At 35.6% G+C, this 13,361-nt stretch overlaps 4 protein-coding genes and 1 pseudogene across 9 annotated transcripts; 1 reads left to right on the forward strand and 4 right to left on the reverse strand.

Annotated features, from left to right (window-relative positions):
• Nucleotides 1-291: 291 nt before the first annotated feature.
• On the reverse strand, nucleotides 292-1,399 carry B0281.5 (BTB domain-containing protein). 2 transcript variants are annotated; one of them, NM_061829.5, is made up of 4 exons: nucleotides 1,143-1,399; nucleotides 847-1,092; nucleotides 677-794; nucleotides 292-525 (listed from the first exon to the last, which is right to left on the reverse strand). In NM_061829.5, exons 1-4 carry the CDS (start codon nucleotides 1,254-1,256, stop codon nucleotides 380-382), a joined length of 624 nt encoding a protein of 207 aa, NP_494230.1. In that variant the 5' UTR covers nucleotides 1,257-1,399; the 3' UTR covers nucleotides 292-379. The 2 variants fall into 2 exon arrangements, with proteins under 2 accessions (NP_494230.1, NP_001122573.1); NM_001129101.4 differs by having other exon boundaries at nucleotides 298-525; nucleotides 761-794; nucleotides 1,143-1,369.
• A 346-nt stretch (nucleotides 1,400-1,745) lies between these two features.
• B0281.6 (BTB domain-containing protein) lies at nucleotides 1,746-2,868 on the reverse strand. The gene is made up of 4 exons (NM_061830.2): nucleotides 2,548-2,868; nucleotides 2,252-2,494; nucleotides 2,088-2,202; nucleotides 1,746-1,999 (listed from the first exon to the last, which is right to left on the reverse strand). The coding sequence occupies exons 1-4, from the start codon at nucleotides 2,665-2,667 to the stop codon at nucleotides 1,839-1,841; spliced, it is 639 nt and encodes a 212-aa protein (NP_494231.1). The 5' UTR covers nucleotides 2,668-2,868; the 3' UTR covers nucleotides 1,746-1,838.
• Nucleotides 2,869-7,478: 4,610 nt separating this feature from the next.
• B0281.3 (RING-type domain-containing protein) lies at nucleotides 7,479-8,789 on the forward strand. The gene is made up of 6 exons (NM_061831.7): nucleotides 7,479-7,592; nucleotides 7,636-7,799; nucleotides 7,848-7,916; nucleotides 7,969-8,211; nucleotides 8,261-8,591; nucleotides 8,644-8,789. Exons 1-6 carry the CDS (start codon nucleotides 7,517-7,519, stop codon nucleotides 8,748-8,750), a joined length of 990 nt encoding a protein of 329 aa, NP_494232.2. The 5' UTR covers nucleotides 7,479-7,516; the 3' UTR covers nucleotides 8,751-8,789.
• A 1,719-nt stretch (nucleotides 8,790-10,508) lies between these two features.
• On the reverse strand, nucleotides 10,509-11,512 carry B0281.7 (annotated as a pseudogene). Its single transcript is given in 3 exon segments — nucleotides 10,509-10,730; nucleotides 11,062-11,322; nucleotides 11,324-11,512. Coding segments are annotated over 3 exon segments (672 nt in total).
• Nucleotides 11,513-11,927: 415 nt separating this feature from the next.
• On the reverse strand, nucleotides 11,928-13,330 carry trim-21 (E3 ubiquitin-protein ligase trim-21; the record flags this gene model as incomplete). Of its 4 annotated transcripts, none has more annotated exons than NM_001421344.1 (7): nucleotides 11,928-11,998; nucleotides 12,052-12,301; nucleotides 12,351-12,396; nucleotides 12,441-12,628; nucleotides 12,688-12,756; nucleotides 13,068-13,162; nucleotides 13,207-13,330. In NM_001421344.1, the coding sequence occupies 7 exons, from the start codon at nucleotides 13,328-13,330 to the stop codon at nucleotides 11,928-11,930; spliced, it is 843 nt and encodes a 280-aa protein (NP_001408273.1). The 4 variants fall into 4 exon arrangements, with proteins under 4 accessions (NP_001408273.1, NP_001408272.1, NP_001408271.1 ...); NM_001421345.1 differs by having other exon boundaries at nucleotides 12,987-13,162; NM_001421346.1 differs by having other exon boundaries at nucleotides 13,207-13,285.
• Nucleotides 13,331-13,361: the final 31 nt, after the last annotated feature.

The following is a 13,361-nucleotide window of genomic DNA, read 5'->3' on the forward strand; positions in this document are numbered from 1 at the left end:
TTTCCGGCAAATTGCCGGTTTGCCGATTTGCCGAATTTGTCGACAAATCAATTTGCCGAACAGCAATTGCCGCCCACCCCTGGTTTGATCTACGTAGATCTGCGGGAATCACGGGAATTTAGCTGATTTTTCGTGCTGACGTCATATTTTTTTTTGAGAAAAAATTCCCACTTTTTTGTAGATCAAGCCGTAATGTGGAGCTACTGTACCCCTGAAATGTTATAAAAACTGTACACTCAAAAGTGATATGACATGATCAAATTTCTGCAGAAATAGGTTGAAAAGTTGCATGAAAGAAAAGGAATTTATTCGAGAAATCATCATTTGTTTGGTGGAAAATTAATTCAGGTAACGTTGTGGAATTTATTTAATTTATCTGCTACATATGGCCCATACAATCTTCCAGATCCACCGTGTGCCGGAATGGTCGACGACCTGAACGCGTAGAATTGTAGACAAGAAAAGTCCAATATGGCTTCTCATTTGGAAAAGGTCCGTCCTCTGGGTATTGAGATTCTGTTCTTCCTGAAATCAGACCAATGTATGGATTTTGCTAATGTGACTGGAAAACTAGCAGCCTGATAGATCAATATCAAAACGACCCGACATTATTTCTTCCCTAATTTCTGATAACCGTTGTTTGCTATGCACCGACTTGGAACCTCCTAAAACTCACGAAAGTAGACATCCTCCACATAATCGCGATTTTGAATTAAAAAATGAACAAGATTGAAACCCCACGGGTAGAAGACGAGCTCACCATTGTAAGTTAAATAGTTGATCATAATAACTTTCTGGAAAATGTTAAATATTTTGTGAGCTAGTAAAACAAAATGTTTAAAAAACCTTATCCGTGTTCGCAACTACACGCATCAGTTCCTCAGGTGTGCATGTTTTAAAGTTGTCCGTTGGTGGTTGACATAATTTTGCCAAATTGCTCAGCAGGTAGTATTCAGCTTCTTTTTTCAATTCTAGCATGTCTTTTTTAGAGTCCGGAAGGACTACATCACCGGATCTCATGTAGTTGAGAACTGTTTCAAAGTGCTTCGGAGACCGATCAATGAAGAAACAGTTGGAATCGTCCTTTTCAGCCTGAAATTGAAAATGTTTATAATTAATTAAAAGTCCAAAAAGTAACTCACCGGAACATCAGTTTCAATCAACGCTTTGAAGAATCCGTCATGCTTAGTTAGAGTAGATTTCAAGGTCTCGAATACAGTTCCACCGACATTCAATTTCACTGTATTTCCAGACATATTGAAGGCTGTGCAATATCTGATATTCAGACGATTCACGACAGGTATTACAGAAAATTACAGTGGAAGAAGGTAAACAGCAAAGGGAGATAAAAGAAAGAATACAAGGCAAAAACGACTACAAATGAGCCCTCCCGTCGTCTTGAATAGTGCAGAACAGAGAGAAGAGACGCAGATAGTTTTGGTCACCAGAACCTGCGTAGATACGCCGATGTGCAAGGTTCAAGGAGGACTGTTATATCTAGGAAGATCTAGGTCAAGAAAAATGAATCGATAAACAGCGTAGATTGAGAGCATAGACCATCGCTTGTTGACGTAACGTTTTACGTTGCTCGGTTTTTAGAAACACAACTGGTATCCATTCTTTGTCTTTTTCTAGCTGTGTAACAACTATAATTGGTGACCAAGACAATGAGAGTTGCTCGATTATTTCAAAATTATTTTTAATCGCAACTAGACATATAACAGTTTTCTGGACGGGTTTAGTAATAATAATATATACTTTCATATAATAAAATAAAGATAATGTATGTAAATTTTCAGATGCCGGTTAATTTATAAATTTGATCGATTTTGAGGGTCTTAGAAATCTCCGAAGCAGTCTAACTGCACTTGTATGTCCCGCAAAGATTTGAGCGGATAATTTTCTGACCACTCGGAGTTGAAGATACAAAAACTCCAAACACGATTGGGATCATCTACGTACGGTTTATCTTTCAACTCCTCTTCGTCTTTTATCTCATCTGAAATTATAAAAATCAATTACTGTCATCAATTGAAAGGAATCACTAAATAATCCGTACTATTATATTAACTAGGTATTAAACTCACAAATAAACACTTCCGCTTTATCCTTATTTCTCTCTACAAACTCGGAAAATTTAAATCCAAGAGGGATGGTGTGTAGCTGATTTTTATAAGCGAGGTAGTGAATAACAACGACCACCTGAAAACAAGTTATATTCATTTTTTGATTTGTATGTAAATAAACTAACCTTCTTGGTGTTCGCAATCATGTTTAACAGTTCATCAGCCGTTTTGTAACTTTTAATCTTTGGCATTGAAGATTGGCACAACGTTGCCAGCTTTTCTAACGAATAGTATTCCGCCTCCCTTTTCAGTTCTTTCAGTTCATTCTCGGAGTCTGGAAGATCAACATCGCCGGATCTTATATAATTCAGCACCGTTTCAAAATGCTTCGGAGAGCGGTCGATGAAGAAACTATCGCCATCTTCAGCCTGAACTTTATAAATGTAAACTATGTAAATAATAACTGGAAAAAAGAACCAACAGGCATTTCGGTTTTGACCAACGCTTTGAAGATTCCATGATGTTTAGTCAAAGTTGATTTCAAAGTCACGAACACAGTTCCGCCAACATTCAATTTGACGATACTTTCAGAAGAGCCCATCCTGATAGAGAAACAAAACCAAAATGGGCAGCAAAGTAAATGTGTATGGATACCAACCCCCACAAGTTCTCACGTCAATGCATGTGATAGTTTGCTATTTCCGAGAACCAAACGGAAATTGGGGTTTGAGGTGTGTGACAGGCAACAAACTAGATATAATATATACGGGCTATAAACGGGTAACTCTGGTCAAATCTGAAAACTGACTTTGTTCCAGCCTTGAAAAAGTTTCTATGTACATTGATATTCACAAAAATCAGAAGAAAAAAACTAATAAAATATTTTGTCACAAAATGATCAATTGAAATAAAACAAAGTTTTTGGAACGCAATAAAAATTTATTCAGGTGAGTCTTGAAAATTGAAATAAAAATGTAAACTCGATTATTAAAATTTTATGATACACTGATTGACCGATGTATTTCAAATTTTTAAATAAGTTTATTTACATGCTTTTGAACATTTTTGTACGTTTTGAGACAATTTCATTTAAAGTGTTATGAAGATAATATTGGCTGTGTCTTTGTGAATCTGTAGAATTTGTGGGGGAAGTGTTAAAAACTACTCATGTGGTGCCAAAACGACCAAATATCACAATAAAACGATTCAAAGTTTTTGAAAATTGTTCGGTTCACTGTCAAAAGTGACGCTTACCCAGTTTTTGCCACTCATGATTTTGGAAGTCGACCAAAAACATTTTTTTCCTTCATTTTTTATATTGAAATTTTGTTAAAATTATTTGTATTAAAACATTGTAGTGGTCGAAACATGCGACATTGCTTCGGATTTCCTCAAAAGCAATTTTTTTCTAAATTTTGGCAATTAGTCAAAACTTTGACCGGAAACTATGAAAATTTTGGTACAAAAAATCCGCTGTGTTTTTATTTATTTCTTAAAATACATCAAATTGTCAAAACCATTTGAAAACATACAAAAATGTTTGAAAGCGGGCAACTAAACATATTTAAAGGTGGAACACCGAAATCGGGGAAATATTTTTAAATGACTTCAAATTTTCCCCTGATTCCGAATTTCTATGTGAAAAAATTCAAAAAAATTTCCCTGATTTTATATTTGAGCTTGAAATTGCGATTTTCATTTGAGTACCCATGAGATTTTTCAAATGCGCGCCGAAATAAGTTATCCTTGGAGCGCGTTTGCCTCATTTAATTTTCAACTTATATTTCCACTTTTTACAGTTTTTCAGCTATTTTCGGTAATTTTTGTCGTTTATTATCGGATTTTTTTTTGAAAAATATATTCTTTCGTTCCAATTGAACATTTTATCAGCATAATAATGAATGAAAATAGCTGAAAAACTGAAAAAGTGGAAATATATGTCGAAAATTAAATGAGGCAAACGCGCTCCAAGGATAACTTATTTCGGCGCGTATTTGAAAAATCTCATGGGTACAGCAAATGAAAGTCGCAATTTCAAGCTCAAATATAAAATCAGGGATTTTTTTTGAATTTTTTCACATAGAAATTCGGAATCAGGGGAAAATTTGGAGTCATTTAAAAATATTTCCCAGATTTCGGTACTCCGCCTTTAAATGTTTTGACCAAATTAATTGGTTGCTCTGTTGGGACCAAAGGATGGATCGAAAAGAACACTAAAAGTTTTTTTCCCATATGGATTCCTGCCTGTTTCCAGTTTTTTTAAATCTTGAAATATCAATTGGTGAAATATCAATTGGTTGAATGTAATTGGAAAAAGTATCGATAAAAAATTATCAGAAACAAGAATTAGGAATTCCTCACTCATATGACATTTCTATCTAACTTACTAGGGAATGGCCAAAATACCGAGTGGCCTTTTGCCTCAAAAAGTATACCATTGGAAAGTTGACATTTTCAGCATACAGAATATGTCTTTAGATTTTTTGGTTCAATCCCCCACAAGATAAAATTTTTTTAAAAGTAGATTGACAGCCGAAAAAACATTTTTCAAGGTTCAAAAATGTTTTTATCGGCTTCAAACTAGCTTCCAAGTTCATTTTAAAAATTTCGGAACTTTTGATTTTTTTGAAATTTTTCAATTTTCAACCAAAAGTCAAAGTCAAAGTCAAAATGGGTCTGAAAAATTTTTTTTCTAAATTTTTCAAAAACGTAACGTATGTTGTAAAACATGATCAATTTGTCAATTTCCACGATTTTCCGCAGTAAAATCACAATCTCTGATGAGGAATCGATACTTCTCTGATTTGTCGGTTTAAAAACACTCCATCTTTGGAGCCTTGTATCTCTTCGGGAAAAAATCGTACAATATTGCGATCAACTAACAATTTGTTTATCTTAATGTGAACAATCAACTTTCTGTTGAACACTTTTTTTTTTTAATTTGCTCTTCGAGATAGATGCGTCTGATTTGGGTAACACTAGATCTAAAAGCTTCAGAATATCTCTTGTTGATATCTCGACGAGCAATTTTTTTTTTCTACTTTTTCTACTTTTTAAAAAATTTTATCTTGTGGGGGATTGAACCAAAACAAAAATACTAGAAGACTACGCTTCTACCCCTCAACCACCGGTTGATACTTTTTCAACACCATTTGAGCAGTTTACAAAAGATAACCAATTTTGTCAAAATTTCAGACGTAATTTCCCAGCTTTCCAGATGTCCGCAGAAAAATCTAAAAACATATTCTGTATGCTGAAAATGTCAGCTTTCCACTGGTATACTTTTTGAGGCAAAAGGCCACTCGGTATTTTGGCCATTCCCTAGTTAAGAGTGAGGAAGAAAATACCTATTTAATGATTTGTCAGTGCTGATTGCATACCATTTTTACTTCTGCAAGAGAAACTAAAAATGCCAATTCCAAAATTCGAAATCTGCAATGATGATTTCTACAGTGAGAGAAGCGTAAAAATATGAATGATATTGATTTATATAACACCGGAATTGGCATACCTTGTTTTTTCGGGCATTTGAATATGGATGGTCAGAGTTCTTTACTGTCTTTGTAATTATATAAACTATTTTCAGTGTTTCGGCCAGCTGGCAGGAAGGGAATGGTTGTCAAACTACCGGCTATCAAATTTGAAGATGGAAATTGAATTAACTATAATTTTTATACTTTTCCGGTAGAAAGGGCACAATATCCACGTTTTTAGACAGTTCTAGCAAATTAAATGGCTGCATTTTGAATTGAAAATTATCAATAAATGTTTTAAAGAGTCAAGAGAGATTACTTTTTTACTCTTTCACGTTTCAGTCCTCAGCATGGCATATTTAACACTTAAAAGTTATAATTTCTACAGAGAACTCGTGAAGATTGTACGATTAATTAACGTGGTTGTTCAAAATTTTGAAATTTGTTGTGTACTTTTTCAACCAATTTTTGTATGCTAATTCAAAAACGTGTTAATAAGTTGAAGAGATAAAACCCCATTTTGAGTCATTTTTGAAATAAAGAAGAAAACAAGTCTGCAAAAGAAATACTAACGTAGACCAAACTGTATGATAAGAAGTTCAGGGCTCCATCCGGAAACGAGAATCATAATGTTTGCTCTTCACTGTCTTATCTAACTGTTAGAAAGAAATTTATTGACTTCATTTTTCATATTTTTTCCAGCGCTTGCCTAAAATTTTATGGAAATTAAAGTGTTCCAACTTCAGTTGCTCCATTATTTTTGTTGTTTTTTCTAACATTCGGCTATGTTTTAAAAATGATAATTTTTGGATGATTTTAGTTGATCATTACGTTTGTATAAGAGAGTCCCAACTGATTTTTTAGCTTTTTTTCATTTCTTGCTTACAAGGGAATGACGTTAAAACTGCGCGGCCTATCGATATGAAATAAACGCTAAATGGTAGCTGAGAATAGTGGCTACAAGAATCATTTTTCAAAATTTGCTATGGTGGCTCACGGGGGCTGGTAATCGCCGTCTATTGCCATTTTGATGCGTTATTAATATGTTTATTTTTAGTATGTTTTGCCAAATCAATGTTCGCAGAACGTCATGTCTTTGAAGCTATGCAGCTCCGTTGAAAAAAATCTGACAAAAAAGTGATCAACTAAAAAGTTGTAGATTATAACTTTATCTGAAACTTTTCATTTAAACACTTTCTGAAACTTTTGAATAGAGCTACTCATTTTTGGAATATTCTAGAAAGTATAACGTCTATATCTCGGCAACCAAATTTTTTTAGAGAAAGTGTTTAACTGAAAAGTTTCAGATAAAGTTATAATCTACAACTTTTTAGTTGATCACTTTTTTGTCAGATTTTTTTCAACGGAGCTGCATAGCTTCAAAGACATGATGTTCTGCGAACATTAATTTGGCAAAACATATAAATGACGCATCAAAATGGCAATAGACGGCGATTACCAGCCCCCGTGAGCCACCATAGCAAATTTTGAAAAATGATTCTTGTAGCCACTATTCTCAGCTACCATTTAGCGTTTATTTCATATCGATAGGCCGCGCAGTTTTAACTTCATTCCCTTGTTAGAGTCTCGTCATTGAAACTTTTTTCACCAAGTATATTACCTTTTTTCTTTCAAATTTTTGCGATTGAGTCACGTTTCTGTCACTTATAACAAAATGAATCGTTTATAGAACTGTTTGAAAGTGCTTCATATTTGGAAGAGAGCATCCATTTTTTTAAAATATAAGCAGACCTTGCTTTTTTGCACGACAAATTATTTCGTTGTCAAAATCTCAACTTTTCTTGATTCTTCATTTCTTTTTCAACCTTTTTGAAATGGCTGTTTTGAAATTTCAAATTTGCAATGAAGTATATTCAACGAATTTATGTAGTCTTCAAGATGAAATCTACCTATTTTACTACCAAACTGTCAATTTCAGTGCTGATTGCTTACCATTTTTGCTTTTTTCAAACTAAAATGCCACTGCCAAAATGCGAAATCTGCGATGATGACTTCTCGAGTGAGGATGGAGATCATAGTCCTAGGAATTTGAGTAAGTATTTTTAATGGATTTCCCCATGAAAACATTATTTTAGAATGTTGTCATACACTATGTGAAGGATGCATCAAAAAGTTGCTGAATTATAGCAGAATTGTATGCCCATTTTGCCGTGAACCAACTGAGGTACCTGGAAATAACATTAAAAGTTTACATAAAAACTTTTCATTAATTCAAGTCATTAAAACTACATTAGTTGAAGTAAGTAAAAATAAATTTCAGTTTTACTTCGTGATACCTATTTTGCAGGAAGCTGAAGCTAGAATTATTCCAAAATGCAAGGCTCACCCGTATAATCTGGCTGAATTTTTCTGTGTGGTGAGGTTACAGTTTCATGCACAAAACTGATTTTTACACATTATAATTCAAGAACCCCGACTGTTCCTCTAACGACAAGTTGATGTGCCGCACCTGTGAAGACTTTGGTGTTCATAAAGGACATGCAAAATATCTATTGATAACGAGAATAGAAAACTCAGGGAATTCGCTTCAGAAAGCAATAAGCGATTTGCAAAAAAAACTCCGCGACATTGACCAAAACGTGGAAGAATTAAAAAAGGCACAAACATTATTCAATGAAAATGGAGAACTCTTTCAAAAAAAGAAAAACCAGGTTTGTTCTCGATGAGTAAAAACACGAAAAAAATCGCAGTTTTTTGCAGATAACCAATTTTTATTCCAAATTGCGAGAGAAAGTCAATGAACGAGAAAAAGAAGCGCTGTCCGAATTGAAGGATGTAGCACGGACCGCCAGGGTAAATAATACAAAGTCTCTACTGACTTTGATGCAAGTTCGCAGTATATACGATGAACTCATCAGTGAAGCGAAAGAACTTTTGAAAAAGACTAGCGCAACTTCATTTCGTGAAGTTGAAGCCATTCTGAATAGATCGAATGCTCACATAATGTCACAAGAAAAAATTTTTGAGCCAAATCCATTCGAGAATATCAAAGTGAACATCAGACCAATTGAAATTCCGATGGCTAGCATTGGTAAGTGGAACATTGGTGATTGAAACAAGCGTAAATTGTGATTTATTTTCAGAATACTGTGCCAAACCCAGTAATTCAGTCCCCAGGAGTAGTGGGGAGTCAGACCCATATGCAGCTATGAAACAACTGGATGTTAAATTGTTGCGAATAATTCATTGAAATTACAGTTTATTTGATGAGAATAAACGACTCGGACAATTCACTTCTGGAACAAAGTTTCGAGCATTTTTGAACGTTGTTTACACCATGACAGATTTCTTCCAGATCTCCCAAAAAAAGTGTTTCCGCTTGAAAAATCCCTTGAAGCATCAGACCCAACGCGCGAATACACGCTTTCGCCGTTCTCACCCGTCGTCCATCGATACTTTTTCCAATTGCTCCGATTTTAAATCAAAATTCTATTACGCGTCCATGAAATTCCAATCGTTCCTGTCAAATCGAACGTTTTCTCTCAAGGTCAACAATACTATATCCCCCTTAAAACATCCTATCCCCTCCGGTGTCCCCCAAGGAACCGTATCCGGCCCTCTCCTCTTTATCCTGTTTATTAACGACGTCCTTCTGAAAATTCCCCCGAGTGTTCAAGTCTCATGTTACGCAGACGATATAAAAATTTACGGTCCCTCTGCATCGGATCTTCAGTCTACTATTGATCAAATTGCCACCTGGTCCAAAAGGAATCATCTGCCACTGGCACCCGCCAAAACATCCCTTCTACATCTTGGTCCACTCAACAAACTCCATAGTTTTACTGTTGACAATATCCCAGTTCTTCCCAGCTCATCCGTCAGAGACCTGGGCCTCCTCACCGATGATAAACTTACCTTTAAATCACATATCAATAGAATATCAAGTCTTGCCCTACTCCGATCTAAACAAATCCTAAAGTCTTTCTCGTCCACATCTCCTGAATTCTATGTCAACCTATATAAATTATACGTTTCCCCTATTTTAGAATACTGCTCTGTTGTATTTTCTCCCCCACCAAACTCTAAACTTGCAAAAACGTTAGAATCTCCGCTCCAGTATTACTCCAAACGAGCACTACAACGCTGCAATATAAAATACAATTCAAAATCTACTGTAAACAATACCTCAAATTACTCACAATCATATTTAAATCGCATACAAATACTAAATATTCAAACCGCCCGCTCTTTGCGCCTTAAAGCGCAACTTCTCCTACTATACAATATTCTAACAGGAACCGCGTATTTTCCAGACATCAATGACTTTGTTGTGTTTGTTAGCTCTAATCGTCGTCCTATGCTGTTGATTAACCGACACCCAAAAGTTCGTAATTTCTTCAGCCAGGTTGTCCCAATCTGGAATTCAATTGTTCACAACTCTCCCGAATTCCTCCCTCCTTCCTCTTTTTCTCTCTTAATTGAATCGAATATTTGTAAATTTTGAATTCGCTTACCCTCCCCAACTTAAAAGGGACTCTGTCGGGTCTCTTTTATTTTAATTTATTCAACTCTTGCCACTTGATATTTTTATCACCGGTTGTTCCACCTATTTTTAGCAATGAATAAACAATACAATACAATACAATACAAATACTGCACCAATATAGGTGGGAAGACCATATCACATTGGATCAGCAATTTCGATTTCCAGAATTTTTTCTGTTAAGGTGGCTGCCTGAAAGCCAACTGTCTTGCGAATACACGATTTGAAAGTTAACTTCGAGTTCTGTTCAGAGGCTCAAGTGAGTTGCAAATAATTATGACCGCCGCGGACTTTATTGTGAAAACCCTAACACTTTAGTCACAAATGGTTAATAAAATGTTTTACCGTACAGGGTGGCGCACAATTACCCGCACAAAAATATTGTAGTATAACTTTAACACCAGACGTCAGAAAAACATGAAACTCAACAAAAAGTTTATTCATATCCAAAACAACATAACTTGATTAGTCATGCTCCATGCGACCTCCTTTCTTAGCCATGGCAGCTCGATGAAGTCGCGGGTAGGCATCGATGACTGTACGCAGGTCCTCCTCCAACAAATCGCCCTATTCCTCGATCAAGATCTTCTGTAGAGCCTCGATACTTAAGTGAGGTTTGGTATGGACCTTTGCCTACAAAACCCCTCAATTGGAATAATCCAATAGGTTGAGGTCCAGCGATGACGGTGCCAGTTATTCTTAAGAATGAACGCGGTAAAATGAGTCTCGCATCAGCTTTGAGTGAGATTGGCGGTGTGCCGTCTTGCTGTTATACTCAATGAGCTCCATTAAAGTGAGACGATGTCCATGGGATCAAACTCTTCTCCAAAATATCAAAACTCACTGGTTCATGTTGATTTTCACTCCTTTATAGACAAAAACAAGGGAGATTTGCCAGTTGCGACAACTGCTCCAAAAAGCATCACAGATGCTGGGTGAGAGGCGGAAAATTATTCTACGCTTGTCCAAAGCTTTTCCAGATGTCTAAGCTAGCACTCAATAATTTTGGGAATTGAACTCCGTCTGCTTCATAAAAATTTTTCGTCGGAAAAACAGTCACTAAATTTTCATCAGTGCGCGTACGGCGGAGGAGAATTTTCGATCTTTCCAGTCTTTTCTTGACGGTGGCCACTGAGAGAATCGCCGTCTTTCTCCCACGATAAATAGCCAATTTTAAATGGTCTTTTACTATTTGTCCCATTGAACGGCGACTGATTTTCATGTCCTCTGACATTTTTCTGATGCTCCGATGTGAGTTTCTCCGAATTCTTGCCATGGCTTTTTACTCGCTGTGGAGTTGCCACCGTTACAGTACATCCTCTTCCAGCACAATCGCAAAGTGATCCAAGGTCTTCGTAACAAAAAATTATATCATAGGCGGTTAGTCTTAGAAGTCGGAGACGTCTAGCGATCTCCATTGGGCGAACTTCAGTTACGAATGACCGCGAAATTGAAACACCATTCGGACTTGGTGGTACCATTCGGCTGAAACAGAACGGATTGAGCTGAAAATTGACGAAAGAGTGGAAAACAGGATAATGATCGAATATTTGTATGGCGCATCTGCTATTTTTCGTCCCTGCATACGTGGTGCCGCTGCAAACTTTTGTGCGGGTAATTGTGCGCCACCCTGTATATCCTCTATTAGTTTTGCACCCCTTTGCTCAACTTTGCTCAATATCTCAGTAGTCGTTTGTTCTATAGAAAAGTTGTCAACTGATAAAATATTTGTTAGGTGTTTTTCTATAGTATGTAGTTTGTTAATTATTTATATGTTCAAAACAAAATGAGATATGAGCTGTCAAAGTTGAGCAAAGGGGTGCAAAACTAATAGAGGATATACGGTATTCACAATTGCATTTTTGATCATTGATTAAAGCTAATTTAACTTCCATCTTCAAATTTAAAATTAGGCAGTTTGATATCCATTTCCTTTGTGTCAGCTGGCCGAAACACTGAAAGTAGTTTACAAAATTACAGAAAATAAGCACAGTTAATAAGCACTGACCTTCAATATTCAAATGCCCAAAAAAACAAGGTAGATCAATTCCGGTGTTGTATAAATCAATATCAGTCATATTTTTTTGCTTCTCTATCGCCTCAATATCTTTAACATGTCTCGCTTGCAAATCAATTAAATAAGTTATCTTTTCATTATTAAATTTTTGTATTCTTGTTGCTTCTGCCGTTGTCTCATCAATTATTCCTTTTTCTTTCTTATCAACTGACTGACGGATTTTATCAAAATGATTTTTGATCTGCAAAAGTGTAATGTCAAAGCTATGTTAGTTTTGATGAGCACCTCACCTTTTTAACTTTTATATTCAAAAGCTGCTCACTCTTCACCACTGCTCTGCAAAGTTCAGGTTTTAGGTATTCATTAAACTTAAAACATACTCTTCCAGTTCATTTTTCTTCACTGTGCAATTTTGAATGTTCAATTTTAATTGATTTATCCAAAATTCTAATTTTTTCCGAAATTTATCAGTCTTCGTTATCAGCAATTCTTTTGCATGACCCTTATGAGCTCCGAATTCCTCACAAGTTTGGCACATGAGCTTGTTTTTTGAAGAGCAGTTGCTTTCCTGAAATTGGATGAAGAAGCTTGATAAAACGTTGTACAACAATCTAAGATTAAACTCACAATGCAAGCAAACTCAGCAACATTATACGGATGTTCTACACATTTCGGTGGGAAATTGTCCCAATTTTTCTGGAAAATAAACGAGCGAATAGACATGTTATAAAATAACGTGGTCTCAGGCTGTCACAATAAAGCTTGAACTACAAAAAATGCGGGATTTTTTTTCCAGAAAAATTGTGACGTCAGCAAGCTCTTAACCATGCAAAATCAGATGAAATGTCTGCGTCTCACCTCCCGCATTTTTCGAAGATCAAAGCGCTTTCTGACTTAACATTAACCAGAAATCAATTTTTACTTACTTCGACCTCAGTAGTTTTTGTCACAATTTTAATCATTTGAATCAATGAAAAGTTCTTATGCAAACTTTTAATGTTATATACCGGTACTTCCGTTGGTTCGCGACAAAATGGGCACACAACTCTGCCATTCTTCAGCAACTTTTTGATACATCCTTCACATAATGTATGGGAACATTCTAAAATATTCATTAGAAAAGAGACAAAGGGTACATATACTTACTCAAATTTCTCGGATTATGATCTCCATCCTCCTCACTTGAGAAGTCATCATCGCAGATTTCGCATTTTGGCACTTGCATTTTTAGTTTTAACTTAAAGTAGTAGAAATGGTAAGCAATGAACATTGAACAACTAATAAATAAGTATTGTCTGCAT

This window comes from Caenorhabditis elegans, chromosome II, assembly GCF_000002985.6.
Source record: "Caenorhabditis elegans chromosome II".
In the NCBI taxonomy this organism is placed as follows: domain Eukaryota; kingdom Metazoa; phylum Nematoda; class Chromadorea; order Rhabditida; family Rhabditidae; genus Caenorhabditis; species Caenorhabditis elegans.